At 50.0% G+C, this 25,705-nt stretch overlaps 3 protein-coding genes across 10 annotated transcripts in view; 1 reads left to right on the top strand and 2 right to left on the bottom strand.

Annotated features, from left to right (window-relative positions):
* IKZF3 (IKAROS family zinc finger 3) overlaps positions 1-9,075 on the bottom strand; it is a 37,817-nt gene extending 28,742 nt beyond the window's left edge. For 5 of the 7 annotated variants that reach the window (XM_048317792.1, XM_048317817.1, XM_048317826.1 and 2 more), the window contains exons 1-2: positions 3,145-3,227; positions 784-837 (exon numbers count right to left, since the gene is read on the bottom strand). In XM_048317792.1, the coding sequence (XP_048173749.1) occupies positions 784-837; positions 3,145-3,196 (106 nt within the window). In that variant the 5' untranslated portion in view covers positions 3,197-3,227. Of the gene's footprint in view, positions 1-783; positions 838-3,144; positions 3,228-5,424; positions 5,532-6,185; positions 6,249-6,671; positions 6,774-8,836 lie in introns of those variants that run through there. The other 2 variants (XM_048317808.1, XM_048317800.1) reach the window with 2 other exon arrangements.
* Positions 9,076-9,220: 145 nt separating this feature from the next.
* Positions 9,221-14,983, top strand: ZPBP2 (zona pellucida binding protein 2). Its single transcript, XM_048323345.1, has 8 exons — positions 9,221-9,302; positions 10,147-10,224; positions 10,707-10,832; positions 11,152-11,313; positions 12,056-12,274; positions 13,265-13,350; positions 13,927-14,104; positions 14,641-14,983. The coding sequence occupies exons 1-8, from the start codon at positions 9,221-9,223 to the stop codon at positions 14,739-14,741; spliced, it is 1,032 nt and encodes a 343-aa protein (XP_048179302.1). The 3' UTR covers positions 14,742-14,983.
* Positions 14,984-20,302: 5,319 nt separating this feature from the next.
* Positions 20,303-24,791, bottom strand: LRRC3C (leucine rich repeat containing 3C). Of its 2 annotated transcripts, XM_048317782.1 has the most exons (3): positions 23,777-24,079; positions 23,152-23,613; positions 20,303-22,983 (listed from the first exon to the last, which is right to left on the bottom strand). In XM_048317782.1, exon 3 carries the CDS (start codon positions 22,927-22,929, stop codon positions 22,129-22,131), a length of 801 nt encoding a protein of 266 aa, XP_048173739.1. In that variant the 5' UTR covers positions 22,930-22,983; positions 23,152-23,613; positions 23,777-24,079; the 3' UTR covers positions 20,303-22,128. The 2 variants fall into 2 exon arrangements, with proteins under 2 accessions (XP_048173739.1, XP_048173731.1); XM_048317774.1 differs by lacking the exons at positions 23,152-23,613; positions 23,777-24,079 and adding an exon at positions 24,737-24,791.
* Between the last annotated feature and the right edge of the window lie 914 nt (positions 24,792-25,705).

Below are 25,705 nucleotides of genomic sequence, written 5' to 3'. Positions count from 1 at the left end.
CCACTTGCACTTCTCTGCTTATTCCACATGTGTATTTTTAAATATCAACATTATCATGCTGATCAGCATCCCAGAGATCCCAGCCTCTCTCCTCGGAAATAAAGAACATTTTTAACTTTAGTGAAATCTATTCGGGTGAAGTGTTTTAAATAAAGCCTCTTTCATTAACCCCACAACGCAAACTAGCTCCATATTATGTGTATTTCTTTAAATTTCAGATCAGTACTTCATTAAAAAAACAGACAGTATTTTCTTTCAAACATTCTGGGAATTTTTAAAATTTACAGTAATACTGTGAAATTGCTGGTAAATTCTTTAACCTACTGATAGCTGGATGGTAACATCCCCAATCCTTCTCAAGCTAGATATTACATTGTAGATGGAAAGAAGCTCAACCTTTTGATTAACAAGAAAGTGAAACACTTGTCAAACTCACTCACAAGGTTTGTTTTCATATTTTCAGAAATGCAGTCAACCAAGAGAATTGCATTATTCTTGCTTCCCTAATCAAAACTTCCAGCTTTCTCTTGAAAACGTTTCCTTTCCTTCTACAGGCTTTTTTTTCCACTTTATTATAATTTTCCAATGTTATATTGGACTTCCACCGTTTTATTTCAACTATAAAATTTACTTTTTTTTGCCTTTAATGCTCCTCTTTGTACTTTTGACTCTGTTACTCAGTGTCCTGGGACTCTAAACCAGCTGCAATTCATGTTATTTTTCTTCATTTAAATGTAAAATTGTCAAAAGAGGGTGGAAGAACATAACTGAACAGCACCGTACCTGCAGCTATGGGCTGTTCCTGAGGGTTACTGAGGTCCATCCCGGGCTGTGAATCTGCAAAAGACAGAAGAGCAGCCTGAGGTGCTTAATATTTAGAACAGTTCACGACACAGTTGTTACAATCTTACAAATTCCTGTTTTCTTGGCTGAAAGTAAAATTGAAAAAGAAAACATTTCAAAGATATAAAAACCAAATTAGTATTGTGCTTCACTTTTTTATATCCTGAGCACTGGCCTGTGCCCAGAAAAGGGATTAAATATGATTTCCTAACTTCAAAAAGTTATAGAACAGAGTACCTTATGCTTTTGATTTACTCATTGAGTACCCTGTGAGCACAGTACAGCCATAGTAACTCCGTAGGAAGTTAATTTCTCTAAAGTACAAAAATATTCTTACACTCCTCTTCCCATGCAAAGGGAAACCCCCATTATCTTCACAAGATCTACTTGGTTTTCATGGGAATGCAAGTCTAATTCCCACTGAGAAATTCCAGAAGGGATCAAATGCTAGGAATTTTAAAAATTTTTCAGAGGGACTACCCATGTGGCCTGGTTTCCCAGCCTGGGGGCTCAGCAGAGCTTTGAAGGCAACACAAGCTGCAGATATTCCCACTGCCCACTGCAGTGCCCAAATTTCAGCTGGTGAGTTGAACTGGAGGCACAGACCTGAGCTGTCCCGTTATGCCTTTACTCAAGGCCTCCCTGCCTTGAGATTTCATTGTTAGGAGGCTGAATTCTTAATACAGACACAGTTACCTGCTTCCTTCCTCCTTTCTTTCCCGTAGTTTTTTTCCCCCTCTTTATTTTTTACATGCCATAACATCTTTTATCAGCTTTGAACCTAAAAAATAATAGTTCCTGGACCGGGAAAATTTCTTCCTGGCAGTTACATAACAGAAACACCCAGGCAGTGGGCATGAGGTGTTAACCACGGGTGACATTTACCCCACAATTATCTGTCTTTACCTCCTCTGCATATGGAACATTTTTGTGGTCTCTGCAACGTTAAAATATAAAGCTCTGGTAACTCTTCAGCGAGGCAGCCTGGTATCAGGAGAGGTACTCCAAAAAAACTGCATGAATAGAGGGTGGGATAATGTGTGCAACAAAATAAAGGCCTTGCATCATAGTCACAGAATTAAATGATAAAAAGTTCAGATATTTACTGAATCTATATTTTGAAATAAATAAAAGGAACTGTATAGTTATAGCCCTTAATTTCTCATTTTCATTCTATTATGCCAGGAAAATTGAGGTACAAAGAAGCAGATGGACCAATTTATACAGCAAATAATGGTTAGAAAACATCAGTAAATTATGGGTAAATTAATCAAAATTTTCTCTAATATTGATTTTACCTTTACACTGCAATAATAGCCCAGGGAAGCTGTGGCTGCCCCATCCCTGGAAGTGTTCAAGGCCAGGCTGGATGGGGCTTGGAGCAACCTGGTCAAGTGGAAGATGGCAGGGCGTGGAACTGGATGAGCTTTAAGGTCCCTTCCAACCCAAAACATTCAGTGATTCCATGAATACCGACACTTAAATTACGCAAACCCTTGTAATTTTGCACAAAATTAAACAAAATCTGCCTTGTCCTGCAACACTTGATTTTGGTTTTAATTGCTTTCAGAAACCCTGCACAGTTGCCCATTTGGGTCAAAGCCCCAGTCTGAAGCCCCAGTCTGAAGCCCCAGGGTGCCTTTGAAACCTTGGCAGCAATTCTGTCTTCCCCTGAGCTTCCAGGAGGCTGTGGAAGGAAAAACTAGAACCCTTTACATGACTGCTTGAATTCCAATAATTCTACATATATTCCTGGATAACTATATATTTTTAGAAACCATTGCATTCCTTGGGTTTCCCTGGCAGCTGCGGGACAACTTGCTGGAGAACAGCTCTGCCCGAACCCCACGAGAGCTGAGCAGGTCCTGCTCAGCCTCCTTGGACCCTCATCTGCTCCCTGCCGAGATGGAGTCTATGAATTTATTCATATTTTGTTGAACACAACAGGTTCATGCCCATGATGGCTGCTGGACAGGACAACCCTTCGGAAGAGATAAGAACGATGACACGCTACAGAATATTTCTCTTCTTGCTTGAGAAACATCCCGGTCTTCGTTTCACTTCCAAGCCTCCAACCTTCCCTCACCAGCACCTGGTTTCTTTACCGCATCAGTCTCCAGCAGCTTCTTACAGCCTCAGTGATCTCTTAATATTTAACCTCAGCTCTCTTTCCTGAGTATCCTTCACAGATCCTTCACAGCGACAGGAGAACATGTGGGTAGATTCCATCCCTGATTCTATACCAATAAGGCCAATTTTCTACCAAATAGTCAGAAAAACACAAGGCAGGAAATCACTTACAGAACACGTTTGTCTTCCCAAGCTTCAAAGAGCTCCACTGGCTGGGGTGCATGGGAAGAGGGTGCCCGTCTCTGCGTGCTGCAGCCGAGGCACAGTGTGCATTTACAAAGCAGAAGTAAAATTCATGTGCTTTCGAAACCAATCCTTGGCCATCCTGTGTTCTACGCCAATAGGCAAAGGGAGCCAAAATATTCAAATAGCTTGCTAAAAAGGTGCTATGGTATTTTGATATGCAACACTATTCATACTTCATCCTGGAATTTGGCCAGAACAGTCAACGAGAAATTTAACCCCCCTAAAACGGATATTTTTCAAATCACTGATGACCCTAATAGCTTTCTGTCCTTAATACAGAATGGGAGGTATATCTTGAATTATTATAATTTCACCTATTTGTCCCCAGAATGAAACCAGAATGCTGCCTTTTTCCTGCCAGCTGCATTTTTCGGCCCAACAACACAGGGAAGAAGACACCTTTGAAAATCCCATCTGCTGTTAGTCCTTCCATCAGAGCATATGGAGCAAACACAGCCAGTTTCCTTATCTGAAGCCAGTGCCTTTGCTATGTGCACCACTCAACCTCTTCCACCCCAACAAGTTTTTCACCTTCAACCCACACTGGGCCATTAAGGAGAGAAATTCTAGCTAATTTCTCCACTGAATATACTTCTCCAGCATCCGCAGCTTCCATGGCTTTCTGAAGAAAGCATCTGGGCCAAGTAAACTCTTTATGGGGTCTCTGATACTTTGCTGCTCTTAAGCACCATGCAATGTGTAAAATGTCATGGGCATTTTAAGTGCACATGTCATTTTGGGAAGAAATCCTGATCAGCAGTGTATAACTAAGGAGATTTTTGTCATATTGTTGCATACGACCATCTAAACCCAGTAGAATAATTCAGTGATTCAGTATAGGATATCCTGAAACATAGAATATCCTGAGCTGGAAGAGACCCACTAGGATCATCAAAGTCTAACTCCTGATCCAACCTGTTGATCCCAGCCCAGAACTTGGAGCTGACAGCTGGGCAGTTCTTTCGGTAGTCACAAAACCAAACGATGTCATGGAGAGATACAATCAACTTTATGACAAATTTTGGTTCAAACACCCACTCTTGCCAGGGCCTGTCTGCTGCTCTGTGACCCTACCAAACCTCCTCACGCTGGGCACGGAAAGTCCAAGCCAGCCGCGTTACCCTTCTGTCCTCAGGGCAAGGAGATTTTCCAAGACCCACGGATACGCTCTTGGAAATTACTGTATCCAGGGATAACACATTACAACACTGTTGCACTAACTTCATCCCCAGTGCAACAACCTCAGGCACATTAATGGATCCTCATCATCCTCAAGTACAGACCTGAAACTTCAAGATTATTTCTGTGTTCACTTCGAGCACACAAAAAATAAAAGCCCCCCAAGAAGGACTTCTTAGTAAACCTCAGCTGTAGTGAAACCTTGTTATTTTCTAATCGCAGACTATTCCAATACACCTCACAAACTTTCCTCTCCCAAAAAGACAATGATCCAAACTCGATCAAGAAAATGAGGCTGCATTTTAAAGTGCTGAAGTGCCTTCAAATCCGTTCTTTCAAATCATTAGTACGTCTCTCAAACAGCAACATTCTCGATTCAGTCAGATTCAGTGAGTGGTTATTTACATATAAAAAGTTTAAAAGCCTTTAGCAAAGGAAAATGCACTTTTAAATAGGCTTCTGCAGCTAACTTAAAATAACCAAAAAGCCTCAAGTTCATTAAGACAGAGCAGAATCTAAACTGGAGCCCTTAAAACATTGAGTCAAAGTAAGAATCTCCACCTTTGAAATAAGAAACCAAGTGATGCTTTGCAAAGCTTCTTTGCCAGGATTGTAAAAAACACCAGAAATCTTGCTTTTCTATGACAGGGAATTATTCCACAACCCAAGATTAAGTCCCAGCTTGGTTTTTCCTGGCTCTGAATATTACGGGCATGTTTTACAGGTGAAAAGAGAGAAGACATACTTGAATTCGTTAAACCCCAGAATACGAACAGCAGATAAAGCGCACTCTAAACCCCGACTTTATCACGCACTTTATGATGTCTCTGAAATTAAACAGAGACGGTGCCAAAAGCCCCGTTCGTTTCCCGTTTAATTGCTACACCCGATTCGATTTCTTCTCCAGAGCCTGTCATCTATATGCAGCAAGCGCTGAAAGAAGTGGCTGAAAGCCCCCGGGCGGTGGAGCCGCTGCGGGCTCCGGCCGGGTAGAGGGTCCCGGGGAAGAGCAGGGTCGTTTCTCACCTTCCATGCTCCGTTCGCGGGTCCCAGCTCCACCTGCCCGCCCGGGCTCGGGACTGCCAGCGGAGCGCACCCGGCCTCGCCTCCCGCCCGTCACCGTGACATCCGGCCCGGCGCTCGGCGGGCGGAGAGCGGCGCCGGGTGGTGGGGAGAGGAGCCGACCCCGTCCCGGTCCCGGGTCCCGGACTCGCCCGCCTCGGAGCTGCTGCTGGTGCCGCTTGCAGGGGACTCCCGCCCTTCGGGAGGGAGAGCGGCGGGGCAGGCAGGCCTAAGGGCACAGCTCCTGTTTTGGCGGATTGGGGAAGCCCCCAACCACTTCTGTCCCCAGAATGGGCTCACCTCGGTCTGTACGTTAAAGTTAAATGGCTGAGATGATAATAATAAATAAAACTTAGGTTGAGATGGTTTTCTTAAGAAAACAGTGTTGCTGTTTAGCAGAAAATCAAAGTACAAAGTGCTTTAATAAAATAAAACAAATACTAACTTCAAATTCCTCTAGTACAGACTCCGAAAAGAGGCTTATTCCACACCGGGCCTGAACAGGGCTTTGAGAGACCTGACCAGGTGCAGAATGTCCCTGCTAAGGCAGGGGGTAGCAGCAGGTGACATTTAGAGGTCCCTTCAGGCCCAAAACCAGTTAATGAAGTGAGAAGTGAATTTGGGATCTGAGCTCATCACTTGGATGTAAACCCAAAGGCAGCAAGCACGAATTACCATAGATCAGTAGCAGGATAACAACATGGAAACATGATTCTCCTACTCACTTCCTGTGTGGTGCCAACGGCTGCTTCTTGCACTGTTGCTTTTCCATTGCTTGGAAAAAGATTCTAGAAATAAAATGTTAAAAAAAAAAAAAAAAAAAAAAAAAAGCGTGTGAGATAATTGAGCAATTCTCAGCTATTCCAGACAATCTCTGTAACTCTCATCCAGAACCATTTAATAATTAGGCAGGTTTCCTGGTTCTACAAAGTTTAAGGAAGCCCTGGGATTACTGTGCAGCAACCAGAAACCTCTGGTTTCCATCTCAGGATTATCCACGGCCATTTTCTCTTACTGTGAGATTTGTTCTCTGATTTAAATCTCTACTTTCCCTCACGCTCCCTCCCTTTACGCTCAGAGATCAATTGTGTCTTCACTCTGTTTTTATTTTATGGGCAGAAATCAAACAAGCCCGGTTTTCTCAGCCTATAAAAATACCCCCGTGCTGATTGTGGCCCTCCTTTGTGTGATCCCTGCTTTGGATCACTCACCTGAAAGATCAGAGACAGAACTTGTGGTCTGCAGCCTCTCCAGAGCCCTGCAACAGGTCCTTCACCTGACTCTGCACTCCTGAAAATCTCTCTACATATTTCCTAGGATAAAATATTCACCTTTTTAATATCTATTCACTCCATGATCAAGCTTACAACTACAAGTTTTTTTCCCTCTTCTATCACTTCCTATTGATAGAGCTTCTATTAACCCTCCCCCCCCCCCAAAAAAAAACCAACAAAAAAAACCACAACCAAAAAACCCCCAGCCCATACCCCAGTAATCCAGGTTTTAAACACAAATATAAATACCTGAATTCACAATTTGTCCTATTAAATCCTCCCCAGAACACTTTCTGTTCTTAAGAATAACCCATTCTCTCCCCCTCTCCTCCCCCCCCCAAGCTTACAAATCTGTAATGACAGTTTACCAGTCTGAGACTTAGAAATATGACAGAGTTGAAAATAAATAAGTCATTTGGCTAAAGACACTGAGTAAGAGTTTATGAAGAACCGAAACTGCAGCCAAAGCTTTATAGTAGAGATACTATTTTATAATAATTAGCAACCTGGGGACTCATGGGCTGAGCAGGACCTGAAATGAGCTATAAACATCCTTAGGAACTGAGGCTACTTGGGCTGAAATATGACTCGTTTACAGCAGACACGTTACAACTGAATCATTTTGCCTGCACAGTGTCAGCATGAAATGTTCACTTTGAGTAAAACTGAAAACATTCAGCACATGGGAACATAGGATTGTCTGAGGTGGTCCCGGTTCTGACCTGCCCAGCAGCTCAAGGACATTAAAAATGAAAACCCTGACATAGTTCTTACACCTTAACCGACCACTTGAGTTAATATGTTGGTCTAAGGAAGAAGAAAGCTTGAGTAGAACTATTTTCCACCCATAACTTGTTACCTCCTTTGTCACACTTTTTTTGTTGTTGTTGCATTTTTACTAAATATTTCTTTTCTTTATTAAACATAGCTTAAGTGCTCTTTTTATATAGAAGCGTTGAGTTAAAACTTTCACAGTTCTCTATAAAAATAACTCTTATTCCTGTGTTGGTTGGTTCCATATTTGTTATGCAAATACTGTGACATCATTTTTGGACACTAGCATGGTCTGGAGTGATAAATATCTAGGTAGTTAGGTATTATTTTGCTAATCTCCAGAGGCTTGGCCACTGTTCTGGTCTTGAGTGTCTCAGAGTGCGCAGTGTGGTCAAATGCAAGGACCCTCCTTTCCCTGTCAGCAGGTTCCCGAGTGTTTTTGTATCACCTGCTCTAGAAACAAAATAGTTACATGTTTAAAAGTTTCAAAGGCATAGCAAGTTTTCCAAAACATGTAGCCGACTTGAAAGTTACTTGCGGTGATACTGTGGCATTTGGCTTTATTTTCAGGCCAACAGTATTCTCCCGTCACTTACTTTCAGCCACAGCAAGTGGCAGAATCGTGGAATCCCAGTGGAGTTTGGGTTGGAAGAGACTTTAAAAACCATCCAGTTCCACCCCTGCCATGAGCAGGGACACCTTCCACTAGCCCAGGTTGCTCCAAGCCCTGTCCAACCTGACCCTGGGCACTTCCAGGGACAACTTCCCTGGTAAATCCATTCCAGGGCCTCACCACCCTCACAGAAAATAATTTCTTCCCAATATCCACTTTGAATCTCCTGGTTTTAGTTGAAGCCATTCCCCCTGTCCTATCACTCCAGACCCTTGTCCAAAATCCCTTTTCAGTTCTCTTGGAGCCCTTTTAGGTACTGAAAGGTATGTTTTTTGCTTTTAGTGGAAAAATACATGTCCCGTACTGACTTTCTCCAGAAATCTGCAGCTGGAGAACACCCAGCACTCACAGCCCCTCAGGAGGAAAAGCCACAGGATGTGCCCAGCTCGTACTTTCAGTCTTTCTCACAGCAAGTGACAGAAACACAAAATCACAGAACAGTTTGGGTTGGAAGGGACCTTAAAGCCCATACATTTCCACCCCTTCCCGCCCCCTCTCTCCCCCATGGGCAGGGACAACTTCCATAGCCCAGGGCAGTTTCAGCACTGACAGACATAGCCATGACGGAGCCTTTTCCCCCTTTGCCCCACTGTACTTCCCTCTCCTTGTCCCACAGCCGAAAAAAAACCACTTTAGAGTGAAAAACACAGCTCACTGCGCACTGTGGAGGAGCGATGTGGGGCTGTGACAACGGGCGCGGAGGGGGTGGCCGGGGCCGTCCTTCGCTGCCAAGCACCTCAGGGGCCTGAAAGTGAGAAAACAAAAAAAAAACCTCCCCACAACAAAATCCTGTTTAAAAACCTCCGTGGAGTGCGAACGAGGCAGCAGAACGTTTTAAAAACAGTATAAAAAGTACCGGGTGTGGGCGAGGGAGCGGAGAAGGAGCGAGAGACCTCGGAGGGGACACCTCCCCCTTCCCGCCCTCAGCCCTGAGGGGAGGAAAAAGGGCGGGAAGCGCCGGGCGCGCGCGGGGATGGAGGAGGGGGACCGTTAGCGCCCCCTCGCGCCCGAGGCGGCCGTTGTGAGGGGCGGCGGGAGGATGGCGGGGGGCGGCGGGCGGCCCCGCTGCCCCCCGAGCGCTCTCCTGGGCGTGGCGGCCGTGGTGGTGGCGGCGGGATGGGGTGAGCGGGACTAGGGGTAGGAAGGAGCTGCAGGACTGTGTTGGTGTGAGGCCGGTCCCCTCAGAGGATGGTAGAGGGGATTGGAGCCCGTCCGTGGGTCCCGCTCTGCTGAGTGGGGGGAGAATCCCCATAGAACCTTCCCTCAGAGTGGGAGATGAAGGCGCTTTAGAGGGGACGGGGTGGGCTCCAGTGACACCCCGTCAGTGGATATCACTCCACTGTAGTTAACAGACGTCCCCATAGCATCTTCCCTCACAGCGGGTGACGAAGCTCCTTAGGAGGGAACAGGGAGATGAAGTCCCTTAAGAGGGGTTGTCATAGGCTCCAGCGACACCCCGCTCCCTCCCACACCCAACCCTGGGACACAACAGTCAGGCAGGGCCACCCCAGAGTGCCCATGGGCTGAAAAAAACCCCAATTTCCAATAATTTTCACCTCTCCTGGGGAGTCTCGTCACAGAAACCTTCGTGCCCAACACTAGCCTGCTGTTTTCCAGAAGGGAGAGGGCTGAGAGATCGCTGCCCTGTGTCTCCTCAGGGTCACACTGCAGAACCTTCACTTCATAGTCAGATTTTACAATTATTTTAGTGGCTTTTTGTAAAGAGGAAGGTTCATCTGGCCTGGAACCTGGTACATTCAGGCAGGTTTGCAACCTGGGCACTAAAACAATTAAAACGTGACAGGTCAAAAACAAGGGCTCCTGCTTGTTGCTAAGAAAAAAGTGTAGGGGAAAAGGAAAAGTAAGGTAAAAGGAACAAAAGGAGACAAAATCCAGGGTGAAATAAAGGATTAACAATCACACATTTAGATTGATTTCTAATATTCCAACCGCTTTTCCCTACAGTGAGAGCGGAACCGAAGGGAGAACAATCTATTGATTTAATTGGAAAGAATGAAGTTTATGGTGACACCAGACACGAGGGTAAACTTGTCCCTTTTTTCTATCTATATTTAGTTTTTACTGGAATTTGGGGTTTTAAGCCCAGGGATCATTATGTATCACCAGTACACATGACACGTGGAAGTGACACAACCTTGTATGCACAGGAACAAGACAAAGGGGGATGGGGATTGAAATACATTTGTCCCACAGTGCTGCTGGAAGCACTGATGAAAATTTAACATCTAAATGAGGGTCTCACTCAAAAATCTGGTGCTTTTTGTACCCGTACAGCACAGTTCATGTGTGGGACGCAAGTGTCTCCCTCAAACAGTCAGCACCAGCCATGCTGTGGACAGTTCCAGGATATTAATTAACAACAAATGGAGATTAATCTTTAATATTATACTTTGCAAGTCCAATCCTGAAAAATACACTTTAAATATATTTCTCAATGAGGTTTTTTTGGGGTGATTTCATTCAATATCAGCATTTTACATCATTTACCTGATTCTGTATTGCAGTGAATGTGTACGTTAAGGTGTTCACAAACAGCCCATTTCTGGTCTGCATGGATTTGGCTCTTTCTCAAGAAAGAATAATAGATCCCAAGTATTTGTGGATTGGTCCAGATGGAAGAGATTTAGAAGGTTAGTTCAAACTAAAATATTCACATATTTTCCTTGTTTCTATTCAAATCCCCCTGCAATAGGATGGTGGTTCCAAATAGTTCCTTGGCTCTTTGCCAGATATTTCCACAACATTAAACTCTGTTTCTCTTTTCCCTCTGAAAGTTTCAAATCCTTGAGCTAAAAGGAAACTTACAGTAAATCCTAAAAGTTATAAATTTTAGATCGTTTCAGGCTAGCACAAATCAGTGTATTATTCACAGGAGCAAGGTTTCATCTTCAAATGTTCTAAATGCATCCAAAATTGAACATTTCCAGTAATCTAGTATTTCTATTTTAGGGCAAAGTTATGTGAATCTGACGGAGACAGGGAAGCTGATGGTGATGGGTTTCAGGGAGTCGATGTCTGGTGCCTACACTTGTACTCTCTCCCACAAAATCATCGAAGCTATGAGACAAGAAGAAACAGAAATGGTTGAGGCCTATAAATTCATGGTTTATGGTAAGATTGTTAAGTTAGGAGTAAGCACATGGCCTTTACAGGTTGGTGAGTTTTTGAACTCCCTGTTTATTGCAAGGTTGGATTAGGAAAAAAAAAAAAAGTTAAAATTTTATCCCAGAATAGAAAATAAAACGTTTTACTTATACACGCGCATGCACCCTCTCATGGTTTTGGAAAAAGTTTAATATTACTGCTCCCAAAAATATATGGCAATAAAATAATCTCTACCCTTAGCTACAGAATTAACTACAAGAATTCCAGAGTTATCTGAGATCTGCACTCCAGCCCTTTTCACCACTTGTAACCACTGTTCACCCAATTCCCTTCCCACCCACAACATAACAACCCAAAAATGCTTGAGAAACACTAACTTTAAAAATAATAATAAATTACTCCTACACCATAATTGCATAAGATTGGCACCAATCCATTTCAGACACACAGCTTTGCAGACATGCTGCTTGTGTGGCATTTTACTATTTACCTCCTTTTTTGTTTTTATTATTTGGGAACAGAATCCCCAGCAAGCACATAAATTCCTGTGTACTTCAAACTGAAATGTCTCTTACTATTGAGTCGCCTCTGTCAAGGACGAATGTGTTGCCACATCATTAATGATTATGCTTTTTAATTTACTTACTTCTGAATAAAAGCCCATATTTCAGATGCAAAGAACTGATAATCTGTCTAAAATTCAATCTGTGATTACACCCCAGATTCACACCCAAGCTATTTCCTCCAGCCTACAGGGAAGCTGACCATGCCTATCAGGTGTCTGTTCGCTTTAGCACGATGCGTTGCAAGCTGAAAACCAATGGCTTGTTCGTCGAGAAATTAAACAAAATCCTCAACAGCACCATCTCCTACCTGACCTGTCACATCACGCAGTCATCCTCCAAGTGCCACTCTATCAGGACACCAAAGAACGGCCTCCAGTATGAGCTGTTCGTTAATTTTCTAGGTAACCGATTTCAGTGCTTGTTTGGGAGGAATTATTTATTCTTGTAAACAACTTGTGGGTGCTATAAACCATGTCTGAAAAACAGCAGAGCCAACACCACCTCCAGAAGCCGTTCCCTTTTCTTTTTTGGAGCCCCTGTATTTTTGTTTGTTACCCACAGATGGAGCTAAAACGCAGTTTTTATGTTAAATTTCGTGTTCAACTTTTTACAATCCTTGCGAGGGCAGTTATTACCAAGGTTAGAGAGGATAGCCGGAAGGAGACAGTCCATAAGGTGTCCTAATGTAACTGTCATATTTAGGTTTTCAGTATTTGATTTTTAGTAAGTCTGGGACCACTCTGGTTTTAGGATCATGGAATGGTTTGGGTTGGAAGGGACCTTAAAGCTCATTTCAGTGCCACAGGCCATAGGCAAGGACACGTTCCACTAGACCAAGGGGAAAGTCCCATCCAACCCAGTCTTGAATTTTTTGCTGGATTCTAGAAAAGTACACAGAGCTAAAGCAAGAGCCTCACAGCTTCCTCATGGCAATACTGAGGTGGTTTAACTTCACAAACAAGTTAAATCAGCCCTGATGCTGCCTTAATTTAGAGAAGGTTTATCCCTGAAGGAAGTTATTCTTTAATTCTCTGACCACATTTACTCCTGTATCTGTTCTCACCACACGCCAAGAGGGACCATCCAACAGGTTATGGAACAGTTTTGTGGATATTTTCCCCTCAGTAAAGTCAAGAAACTTTCATGACAAACTGGGGACCCAAAGATTTTTAATTTTACATAAAACTTCAGCCTTTTTAGGACCCTGAGGGTGCTATGTGAGAAAATAGTTCCATTCACTCAGTTTAGCATATTTCCCCCCTCTCCCCCCAATTTTATACTGGTTGACCTCTGACTCTTACTGGAAGAAAAGAAGAAACTGGATAGAAACCACAAGGACTTAATGAATCTTTTTCCCCCTTTTTCATGGATCTTTTTTCCTCCATCCACAGTCAGTCCATTGGCATCAGGATGGGAAGAAGTTTGCCACAAGCTTCCTTATGACTGTGAAGATGTGACAAACAGGAGAGTCCGACAGGTTCTGTGTCAGTCACCTCGTGTCTTCTCTGCCTCTTTAACAGCCACCTCTGCCTTAGCTCCTGCAGATAGGACTGGTAGTAATCCATCTTTACTCAGATTTTGTGGGATTAATAATGTAAATGATGATACATGGATTTAAAATAATTCCTTTCAGGAAGAAAAATGGGTTTAAAAGTCAAATTGATACAAATAGCTTAAAAAAAACAGTTAAAAAAATCAGGCTCATTGTTTGCTTTGTATTTTCTTCTAATAATAAAGAAGGATAAACATTATTATTTATATTGAACTTCCAGTCCTCGAAAAAAAGTTTTAAATTTATGATTGGAATGCAATTTCAAGTAAGTCTACTGTAGCCAATTTCTAAAATCTGTTCTCTCTGCCTTCTAAATATTAAATCCTGGGATCAGCTCACATTCTAGGTCTGATTCCAGGCCCCTTGAAGCCAAGGAAGACTCCCAATTTAGGCGACAAGTCAGTGTGTGGCAATCAGGATTAGAAAATATTTCCTGATATTTTTAAATCAGCAAAAATTAACCAACTGTGCTTTTATCCTCTCAATACTTCTGAATTTCAGGCAGCAGAGCGAATTGGAAAGTTTTTCCACCAGCTAAGGCAGATTTTGGAGTATGAGCTTCATGTTGTTCCTGCAGTACAGTACGTGGACAACAGCTTCTCCATGACTCCCATCGACAGCTGTCGGCCAGGTTTTGGGAAAAACCACCACACCCACCAGAACTGCGCCAGCTGCTGCGGTAAATATAAAATACATCAATTTAAATATAGCTCATCGATTTAAATATAGCTGATTAGTGCCAGGAACAGAGCTCTGGGGAGGATTAGGGAAATATTGGGGTCAAAAGCAGGGATATTTCTGTTCATCCTTTGGGAAGACATTCTCATTGTAGATTTAAAGTAATGATAGGAAATGAGCCAGTGGAGCATGTCAGTGCACTCATAGGTATAGCTGCATTTCCCAGCAAAGTACAAGCAGTGCAGTGGGTTTTTTTCCCCTCCAGGTCACTGGGTGAGTGACAATCCTCAGGATCCAGAGCCTATAAGGAACAATTCCCTTCATGGAAGTCCTGCTAGAAAATTCTCTGCTGACTTTTCAAGTTCTTTTGCAGCACCTGCTGCAGGTTGTGGAGTTGGGGGGTATTTAGCCAGAGGCTTGAGGATCTCTGGAAGGGCAGGAGCTCCCACAGGACACTGGGAAGGCCCCTGGGGACGTCTGATGGCCCCCTGAGGCAGGGGGAAACTGGTTGGAATTCCAACTCTGTTCTCTTCACAGTGGTTTGTGATCCTGGAACTTACAGTCCCAACAACGAGGTGACGTGCCGGACCTGTGCCAGGCCTCAAGCCAGAATGTATGGAGCAAAATCCTGCTCTTAAACTGGCAGAGATTGGAAAACCAAAGAGCAGCTGTGAAAGAGTTCTTGGTGTTGTGGTGTTCTTTTCATTTTCGCTGCCAATCCTGGAATCCTCTGCTCCCTTTGGAACAAAACATCCTCATTCTTGCACCCCTAGGTTTTCCTGTATTCAGAGACTCCCTAGACTGGAAAAAGCACCGCTTAAAACAGTGTTCATGCAAGGAAAAGTAATTAAATGGGAAAAAAGGAAGTTTGTCACGTGGCTTAGTGCAGAGTCTGTTTCTTGGTGGTGACACCAGACACACCACAGCTTTGTGCTGCTCAGAGAACACAAAGGAGCTACAAACAATTCCAGGCAGGATGGCAGGTGGCTGTGGCGGAGTTATGTGCCAGACTGGCATATGCCAAAATCTCTGTGAGGAATTTCTAGCAGATATTAACAGAAGTATTTGATCTTTGATATTTAAAAGCATTACCTTCCCCCCTTCTTTTTTTTCCACATTTCTTTCTCTGTTTCTAAAATATCCCAGCCTGGACATGAGGAGAAAGGAAAATCAGGTCTCCAAGACAAAAGAAGGGGTGAGTAACAGATTACACAGCCCAGCATTCAGGAGGATTAAGGACCCAGGTTGTGGTTCTCTCCTTGTCCCCAGAATAAAGAGGGAACATTCCAGAGGGAAGCAAAGAGTCTGCGGAGCCTCTTCCACCTCCTCCTGCTGCATCTTCCCCTTCAGCTGCAGGGAACGCTCACGCAGGGCCCAGCTGGCCCCAGGTGCTGTACGAGCAGACGATCCTCTTACACCAGCTGTAAATTCCTGACGTGTTCACCGGATGATACAAATTGCCAAAGCACTGAGCTAATGGGAACGTTTTCTTCCCAGAAAAAGCTCACTCCAACCCACTTTGGAAGGTTGGCTGCTGGATCTGCAGCGATCCATCACCCTGCTCACAGAGAGAGTAAAGATTACTTGACCACTATCAAGAACTTCGTGTGTAACCCCAACTATTCCCCAGCCCCAGCTGAGCGTCCTGTAGCAGAGCTCCTGGAACATGGGCTTTTAGAGCTTCTTTCTAAGCTGTTCCCTGTGGGAGTTTCTACCTTCCATACTCATTTTGTCGAGGGACATCAGAGACCTCAGCTTCTGTGCACACACTGAGCCCTGGAAAGCGGTGGCCGGCTTTCCTCCTTTCTTTTACAAAGCAGGACTAAGTCAAGCAAAAAAAGCATCTCCCACTCAACAACCCCAACTTCTTACAGCATCTCGAAATTCCTTGGTGGGTATTCATCCAAAAATCGACCCAATTCAACCCAGTTTAACTTATGCACAGTGACAGGAACACAGCAGGAGACGGCACGGGCACAGACCCTGCTCCGAGCTTTTCAGAGTCATTACTTATTAAATACTGAGGAATAAAGTGTGCTGTAATGAGCATTTCCACTGCCCTTGGGCTGATTATCCTTGCCGCCAACTGGACACCGTGCATGGCTCAGGCTGAGACAGATGAAGCAGCCGGGCTCGGCGGTGCTGCCTGGTTCTCTTGGCCTATTTCAGCAGGAGGAAATGCCACATGCATCAATTATGAGGGAAAAAGGAATAAGTATGTACTAAGTGCCGTGGAGAGTCACAAATGAACTGTACTCCCTCCTAAAAGCTCTTACAACACTCGCACTTCTTCACTGGGCCTCAAACCGAGTGGGAAAATTTAAGTTGGATACACAGAGGAAATCCTTCCCTGTGAGGGTGGTGAGGCCCTGGCACAGGTTTCCCAGAGAAGCTGTGGCTGCCCCCGGATCCCTGGAAGTGTCCAAGGCCAGGTTGGGCAGAACTTGGAGCAACCTGGGCTAGTGGACAGTGTCCCTGCCCATGACTGGGGGTGCAACTGATGAGTTTTAATGTCCTTTCCAACCCAAACCATCCTGGAATTCTATGATTCTAAAAGTAGAAAAATAGCTCAAATATTTAAGTATAATACTGCAAAGGAGTTTGGGTCAGTAATTCTGTGGAGACTCATGAAAAACCTGACAGGAAGTGGCTTCTCTCTGACCTTTCCTATGTGAAAGTCCTCTGCATCCGGCTGGAGCTGGGTGCCTGGGACAGCAGCTGAGCCTTTCGTTACTGACACCATCCCTCACAACTGTCTCTTCCCTGTCACACCTCAGGACTTACAAATCCCTGTGATCAGCTCTCACCTCAACTGTTCCCATCCCTCTCTACCTCCCACAGTTGCAACAGCTCATGAAGAACTGCAAGATCCTTCCTCACCACTTTAAATTCCCCTCAAATCCTCCTCTTCTGCTTGGTTCTAGCTTTCCAGGAGGAATCATGGCAACCTGATGCTCTTGGTGAGGTGAGTGAACTCCGTCACCCCTGCGAGGCTCAGCCCTTTGAACCCCCAGTTTTACCTGCCCTGGTCCCACAGCTCCAACCTCGCTCTGTGCCAAGGACCACCACGACACCTTGAGAACACTGAGGAGTCCTCACAAATAATCAATTTAGGACTTCAAGCTTCCTGTCCTCTTCTCCACACAGACCTCCTGGATCTCAGCATATTCTGACAGCACATGAGAGCTTTGAAACATCCACAAATGACAAAAATAACAGGAATAATCTGCCAGCTGGAAGCAGCAGCCCACTGTTTTCCCATCAGAGCTGCCTGGAACAACCCACTTGAGAAACACTTTAGGAACACGTGTTCAAACATTCACTGCAGAGCTGCAAGCAGTGATGGGACTCTCCATCAGGCGACAGTGACACCTCTGCTCTGGTGGGAAAGTTGTCTTGTAACTCCCTGCAGTAGTTTTATTAACCCACAGTCGAGATTTTCCTCTAAATTTAAGACAAGAGGAGTTGAAGGAGTCACAGACCTGCCCAGGACACAACTCGTGGCCCCTGCTTGCAGGTGATGAGGAGGGAGACTGTGGGAAGCAGGCAGAGCAGGTGCCCTGGGATTGGCACATCTCAGGGACTCATCATGCCTGGGATGGGTGTGGTGCAGCTCTGGCTAATTCACCCCCCAGGAATTCGTCCAAGGACACATCCAGGAGCTGTTTTGGTGGAAAGTTACTTGAAAACAAAGCTTAACCTAGAGTCAAGGATGTTCCAAGAGCGCCCAGGTGACTCTGCAGGTGCCCCAGCCACAGGCCCCCGGTGCTTCCACAGGAGGATGAACGTGATCCCCAGACCATGGATGATGATGGTCCTGGGTCTCCTGAGACAGGAAAAATACCTGGAAATATCCTTCTGAAAGGGAAAACTGTAAGGGTCACACAATTTTATTAATTGGCACAACTTCATCTTAAAAGAACGGCTGTTAGAAAATGATCCTTGGACTCAGCCATGCCTGTCTTGGATGAGTGATGAGAGGGAAAATCACCAGGGAGTCTGGAGGGGAGCATGTGGCTGGCTGAAATGCCAAGCTCTCAACCACAGGCACAGGAAGTTCTATTGTGATTTTTAGCTCTGCTTCATTTTCCTACCCACTGAAATTAAATTTTCTCCTGCCCAAGCCCAGTGACCACACGATGTGCCCAGCAGTCTTCCTAGAACCACTGGCATCATCAGATTAACGAGTTCTGTGCAGGCAGTGAACAAGGATGATTCATTATTGGCAGCAATGCAGCTGTACATGGATTTTTTTGGGGGTGAAAAGAAACAAATAAGGTCCCTGAGTGAAAGGCGGGTGATGAAGTGTAGCCTGGCTTTAATCCCAGTGTAATCACTGCCATCACTCCTAATTATTGATAAATATTTTTCTAATTGCGGAAATTAAACAATTAGACATCCTTCCTTCCCTCTTGGAAATCTAATCAGTTGAAAGTTCAGGACGCAGTCTGGGGCTGCCGCTGTGGAACACGCTTCACTTGTGGGCTGGGGAAAACAGGGCTTCTCCCAAAACTTTCTCCCAAAACCCCTCCAAAGCCCTCCCTTCCCCCAGCCCAGATGCTGGGGGGTCAGACCCACGGGCAGGGTGTCCCCTGGCATTGGATATCCTGGGGGTTTCCTCTGAACACCCCTCTATCCCTGTGCTCCCAAGGGATTTCAGGGCCAAGCAGGCAAAGAGTTGTCCCTACCAAGAGGATTCAGGTCGTAGATCTTGCCCCGGTGGCACATTTCCTCCATCCTGAAGAGGAGAACAGGCCAGTTAATGGCAGGGCGGGCAGAGCTCCTTGGAAGTTAATAACGGAGATTTACCGGCGTGCTGAAACGCACAGAAGGAGGTCACACTCCTTCTTAATTCTCCCGCTGCTGATCCCTGCGGATAAATCTACATCAGGAAACGAATTACCCAGAGAGGGGTATTAAGAGGGATAATTCTAATTCCTTGCTGGAGGAGAAGTGTTGCCTTTAACACTGAGGCCCTCGCACCCACTGTGCCAAGTGCCAGCTCCTGCTCCCAGCAGGATCTGGCACACAGCACCTCACAGCTGGAAAGAGTGGGATGAGAAAAATCCCTCCTTGGGATTTAAGTCATCTGGCAGGCTGTGTCCCCCTGCTCCCGAGACACCCCAACACCCCAGGCTGGCCACAGCACCCCCAGGAAATAGCCCCATAAACCCATTTTCCTGTTCTTCCCCGTTCCCTGTCACACCTGATTAAATATCTATCAGTACTGACAGCATAAGTCCAACACAATTCCGTCCATCCATTTGTTAGACTTCTTATGTTTTTATCCCCCTGTACACCCACACAGGCCAGTGGCTGTTCCACATCCAGACAAACTCCTGGAATCCACTTCCTTTCCCCTGTGCTCATCCGTGCAGGCTGTAATGAGCCTGATGGTTTCCATCCAAATAATTGCACAGACAGGATCCAGAGCAGGGCTGACCCCGGGGGACTCAGCATCATCCAGCCCCATGAGAGGGGACACCGGCAGGACTCCAGGGAGCCACGGCCCCACGGACAGGGTGGCAGCTGGGGCCACGTGTCCTGCGTGTCCCCCAGCCCTCCCCAGCTGCTCCGGGAGCCGCGGGAGGAGAATCCCCAGGGAGTGACCGGAGCGGGGGACAGCAGCCATCTGCTCCAGAGCCCGGGGTCTGCGTCTGGAGACAGCCGAGTGACAAATAAGGTTAATGTCCCACGAGCGGGAACTGTCACTCTGCGTTAGGGCCCGGTTTTCACCTTCCATGGCACAAGACTCCAGCACGGATCACGCGGGGAGAGGCGCTGGAAAACCGGGACCGGGCTGTGACCAGAGAGGCCTCGTGTGGGGACTGGTGGGACCGTGGTCTTGGAAGGGCTTGTCCCTCCCGGCCGTCATGGTCCTGCCCGTGTGCCACGCGATGCCCGGGCTGCTCCGGTGGGGATGGGAGGGCAGAGGAGCGGAGCAGAGCCCTGGGAAACCACGCCACGGGGTCCTGGGTGAGGCGGGGACCGTGCCAGTGACCTGAGCCGAGCCGCAGGTGTTCATTATTGAAGGCTGGGGCAGGGTTACCGGAGGGACGGGTGTCCTGTTTCTGCAAGTGCCTGCCCACAAGGACATCGGCTGTCACGGGCACCTCCGTCCTTCCTTTGCAGGCACAACGTCACCAGGGCCCTGTGACCCACAAACACACACACACACCAGTACACGCCGGCCACCGGCTCCAAAGTAAAAGCCAATTTTATTGTCATATAAAGTAAGAACTAAAAGGTCCCTTAACCCAAACACGGATGGGTCGGGTGATCCCGGCACCTCCCGCGCTGCGGGCACAAGCGGTGGCCTGGGGGGAGCAGCCTGGGGGGGTTCAGTCGGGTCGCCCCCAGCCCCTTTTCTCCTCAGGCGGTTGTGGAGGGGGAAGGAGCTGCCGTGGAGCTGTGGGGACGCCCGGATGGGAGCTGGGGCCGAGGTGTTTGTGCGTTGCAGAGCTCCTGCTCTGTGCTGGAATCAGGCACTTGTGGAAGGGCACGGGCCCCGCTCCTGGCCGGCTCTGTCCCACGGCTCCCACCGGCACCGGGGCACGAGGGCAGCAGCAGCAGCCGGGCCAGAGCCCTGCCTGCACCCAAACACGCTGCCCACACCAGGGGCTGAGGCTGGGCCTGGCAACAAGGCAGCTCTGGCTCGGTACAGAGGAGGTTCAAGCAGCTTTGGTTGGCGGTCTTGGTGAATTAAGGCAATTCAGCATTGGTTGGTTTAAAAAAAGGCCAAAACCAGCAAAACCAGATGTCCTGGAGGCCAGACATGCAGGTGGAAGAGTCTGGGGCTGCTCTGGCTTTGCTCTGAGTTGCCACTTGAACCCTGCACGCCCAAAGGTGGGCACTGACCTTGCCTGTGCCAGCCCTGTGCCCAGCATCACCTCCACCACTGCCACCAGGAACCTGCAGCCCAATACTGAAAGTGTCAAAAAGGGACTTTTGGACATTTTTAGGGGAGATTCAGGCTCCTGACAGCAGTGTGGGAGTGGGGAGAGGACGGAGGAGCTGTGGCAGCTCCCTCCATCCTGCTTCCCATCACAGTGACCGGTCAGCAGCTTGTGAGGTGGGAGCTCCCCTCCGGCAGTGACAGGAGCAATGGCAAAGGGTGCTGCAAACACCCTCCCACGTGGTCCCCGAGAGCACCAAGGGGAAACCCGCTTCCCCAACATCCCAGCAGGGCTGGACCCACTGCCAGGACCCCCAGCTGCCCCTCCATCAGCACCTACATCCCTTGTCAGCCCCAAAGGGCTCTGCCCCAGGGAGTTCATTCCCTGTTTGGTTCTAATTCCCCACACTCAGAGGGGAAAGGCCCTGGGTTTGCCCATGAGTGACCCCATCTCTGAGTGGAGACCCCCACACCCCTTGCCCCACCTGGCCTGAGAGTGCTGGGAAAGGAGCAGGGAGATGAAACAGGAGATGGAGTGGCACCAACCAGTGCGTCCCCACCTCCTGCCCCACCTCTTGGTCCTACTGGCTGGGCTTGAAGCCCATGACCCTCCAGGGCCAGTGACCTGGCAGGGCACTGGCCTTGCACCCGTACTGCTCCTTCCCACTTATCTCTCAGCAGGGAGCCAGGCACGGACTGTCCTGGGCTACCAGACCATCCCTTGGGCAGCCAAGGGGGAGCAGGGGAGAGATGAAAACACCGATTCCATTAATACCCCAAGGGATCTCTGCAAAGGAAATATAAAAAGTTTTAGATGAAGTCCAAATGTCCAGCTCAGTTGGAGCAATGGCCACATGCCAGGGGGATGCTCCAGCTCACTCCAGTCATCCATAACTTGGGAGGATGCTGCAGATCCTCCACGCTCATGGCTGATATCCATCCCTGACCTCAGCCACCAGAGCCAGGGACTCATCAGCTGTGGCTGCTGCTGCCAGCGGGAGAACAGAACAAATCCATGAGTATCTCTGTGAGATGCTGGCGGCTGGTGACAGCTTCTGCAGCCGTGGCGAGCCCCTGGAGCGGCAGGTCCCCAGCTCCACACGTCCCCATGTCCTGAAGGATGCTGGTGCTCACACCACAGTGCTGATGGTGGATGACTCCTCCGATCGCCGCTGCTTGCTGGGCAGTGACTTGAGATATTCCAGGTGCCGCCGGGCATCCTCCTGGTTCTGCCGCACGTAGTAGACCAGGTAGGAGATCACCATGGCAAACCAGCCAAACATGGTGACCAGCATGGCAATGTCCGTGGTCTTCTTGTACACATTGCAGAAGTCTGTGTCGGCAATCACCTGCAGGAAAGCTTTGCCGACGTGCTCCTCCTGCGTGGAGGAGTCACACATGATGCCCCCTGAGGAGTCAGCCGCCAGCTCCACTGCGCGGATCAGCTCCTGCAGCCGACAGTCACACAGCCACGGGTTGTTGGACAGGTTCACCTTGGCTTTCAGGTTGCTAAAGGCATCTTTGCTGACCGACACCAGCCTGTTGGAAGACAAGTCCAGAGAGTGCAGGTGCTCTGCCAGGCCCTGGAAAGCCCCACTTTCAACTCTGGCGATGGCGTTGTGGGACAGATCCAGCTCCAGCAGGAGCGGCAGGTCCCGGAAGGCATCGCGAGGCAGGAAGGGGATTTGGTTGAAGTCCAGGTAGAGCTTGTTGGTGTCATTGGGGATGTCTCTGGGGACCTCGGTCAGCTGAGCGTTGCTGCAGCGAAAGGTCTTCAGCCCCTCCTCTTCTGAGGGGTAACAGCCCTTGGGGAAGGCAGCGGCTGGGTGGAGGCAGGAGCCCAGGAGGAAGAGGAGGAGGAGGAGGAAGAGGTTCTGCAGGAGCAGTCCCATGGTGATGGGGCAGAGGAGAACCCTCTGTGCTGCAGTCATGGTCCTACGCTGCTTTCCTCACGCCCACAGTGGCTTCAGCTGAAGTCAGCACATCTGAGACAGGGACAACAAGGGGACAGTGTCAGGCTAGGGCGGACAGGGGCAGAACTGTCACTGCGCTGGCTGTGAGCACCACACCTGACCCCAACCATGAAGCAGGGACAGGGATGGGGGCCGGGACAGCCGTCACGACTCACGCTTTCCCCCATGCCCGGCCATCACCTCGCTCCAGGCTCCTGCGTGCCAGGATCAGGCCCCAGGGGCTGGGCACGTCTCCTGCGCCGGCAGCTGGGTTGTAACAACCGGAGACGCTCGGGTTGAGCCAGAAGCGGGGTGAGCTCCCGCCCTGCCAAGGTCACGGCGCCACGATCGCTGCTCGCAGGAGGCCGATGCATCCTGCGGCGGCCGGAGGACGCACCAGAGCGAGCCCCGGCTCCGGGCGAGCGGCCGCTGCAGGCGGCCCCCGGGGAATGCCACGGAAAACATGTGCAAGCAGCGGCTCAGCAGGTTCCTGCTCCCGGCTCCGCTCTCCGGGAGCGCCCGGGGCACACGCGGACACGCGGCGGGTTTTCTCCTTTCGAGGGGACTGGCACAGGTGGGCGCTGGGTGCTGCCGTGCCCACTGCCACCCCACCGTGGGGTTGGGCTGCTCACACTACCCCGTAACCATGGGCCCCATCCAGCCCTTGATTCCGGAGGGGAAAAGCGTCAGCAGGAAAGAAACAAAAACAGAAAAAGGAAATTCACTGGAGCTGAGCGTGCAACGAGTTCCCAGGGTGGTGGCAGCAGATAAGGGCCGTGTCTGAGCGCTCCGAGCGCTGCCCGGCTCTCCCAGCCCTGGGTCCCACCATGTCCAGGGGTCCCAGCTCGTCCCTGTGCCGGCCGTGGCAGCGGAACTCTGGAGGCAGGATCCAGGTGTTCTCCCACCATCCCACAATCAAAGCCACTGGGGCTGCCAGGCGCCTGTGTCACCCGGTCAGGCAGAGCTCAGTGCTGCGGGAGCCCTGAGCTATGCCACCAGCAATGCTGCCTGCTGGTCCCACTGCTCCCCGGAGCACCCCAACACCGGCAAACCCGCTGACTGGGGCTCCTTGGTGTGGTGCAGAGGTGGCCACCCAAGGGTGGCCTCCACAGCACAGGCAAGCGAGCACCCCGCGTGCTGGGCGCTGTCACACAGCCCTGGCACGCCAAAACACCCCAAGGTCACACCTGTGCAGAACTGACCCCTGCACTGCCGGAGCCCCGGGATCCAGGAAGGTCCTGAGAGGGAACCAGAGCTCAGGGCACACGAAGGGCACCGGGACCCTGGAGCCCCACACTGCACCACCCCCCAAGTCTTCCAGAGGTAACCTGGGACAAACACAGCCCCTTGGTACCCTCTTCCCGCTGCCCGGGAAACCACCGGCATGAGCCGGGACCCGGTGTCCCGGGAGGGGGCTGCTTCGTCCACGGGACCGGGACACCCCTGCGGGTGGGATGCGGACCAGACACGGCAGCGACGACAGCGAGCCAGCCCCTGTCCCACCGCGGGTCTCCCAGCCCGCAGCAGGGCGCGGGGGTCCCCAGCCCGACCGCGGGGGTCGCCGCCAGCCCCAGGAAATGCGGTTGAGGAGCCGGGGGCGGTGCGAACGCGAGGACCCTCCGTGCGCCCGGGGATGCCCGGGGATCCCCCCGGCCCGCTCGGCGCCGGGGGCGTCGCAGGCGAGGGAAGCCCCGGTGCTTTCCCGGGGGAAGCTCCGCTCTGCGCGGCTCTGCCGACCCTCCCCTCCCCGCCTCCCGCCCCGCCGGAGGTGCAGTTGCGGACTCACCTGCCTGTGCAGCCCCCGGCGGCGGAGCGGCCCCGCGCCCCGGGCCGGAGCGGCCGCGCCCCGCGCAGCGCGGCGGCCCCGGAGCCGGCGGCGGCGGCGGGGCCGGTGGGCGGGATCCTCCGCCCGGGCCTCCCCGGGGCTCCCCGCCCCCGGCCCGCCCCGCCGGGGGGGCCGTGCAGTGCCGAGCACCGCCGGCCCCCTGCCCGAAGCCTTCCCAGCTCCTCTCCCTACGGCAGAAGCGCTGCCCCGGGTCCTCAGACCGTGATGGGCGGGAAGACACCGGAGAGACCCAGCGAGGAGCTGCCGGGACCTCCGATCCCGGGGCAGCTGGTGCCAGCGCGTCCCGGGGCACTCCATGGCCTCCGCCCTGCCGCGTCCCCTCCGAACTCCGGTGGGAGCCCTCCCGGCTCCCCGGGCCCTCGGCGCCCCCCGGTGCTGCCCCCGCAACCCCCCAGGAATCCCCTCATCCCCTCCCCAGCTCTTCGGGGGGAGTAGGACACCCCTACTCCCACTCCGGCGGGGTCACGGTGCCCCCCCCGTCCTGTACCGGCATCGCTTACTCGGGGAAACCCGACCCGCGGCGGCGGCACCAGGCGGGGTGAGATCCAGGGGGGCCGGAGTGGGTCCCCAGCCCAGTCTCCCGCTTCCCGGGCCGGGGATCACCGGGCTGGGCCGCGGCTCGGGGTCTCGCCGCCCCGGGGCACCGGCGAGGCTGGCTCAGGACCATGGAGAGCGGCCGCCGTTACCGGGCCCCGGGGCCGCCGGGAGGGACGCGGCTCCCGCTGCCCCAGCCCTGGATCTCCGCGGCGGGACAGCCCGGCCCCGGGCACTGACGTTCTCCCGCTGCTGCGGGAGGATAAACCGGTTAGGAGGCGCCTGGCCTGGATCTCGCCTCAATTAGGAAAAGGGAACCTGACGGCAGCCAGACACGGCCACGGACAGATGCTCCCCAGAGACCCCCGCACTCCC

The sequence above is a fragment of the Corvus hawaiiensis genome, chromosome 1 (assembly GCF_020740725.1).
Source record: "Corvus hawaiiensis isolate bCorHaw1 chromosome 1, bCorHaw1.pri.cur, whole genome shotgun sequence".
Classification (NCBI taxonomy): domain Eukaryota; kingdom Metazoa; phylum Chordata; class Aves; order Passeriformes; family Corvidae; genus Corvus; species Corvus hawaiiensis.
The sequence above is the reverse complement of the archived record's forward strand: the minus strand, read 5'-3'. Positions and strand labels throughout refer to the sequence as shown.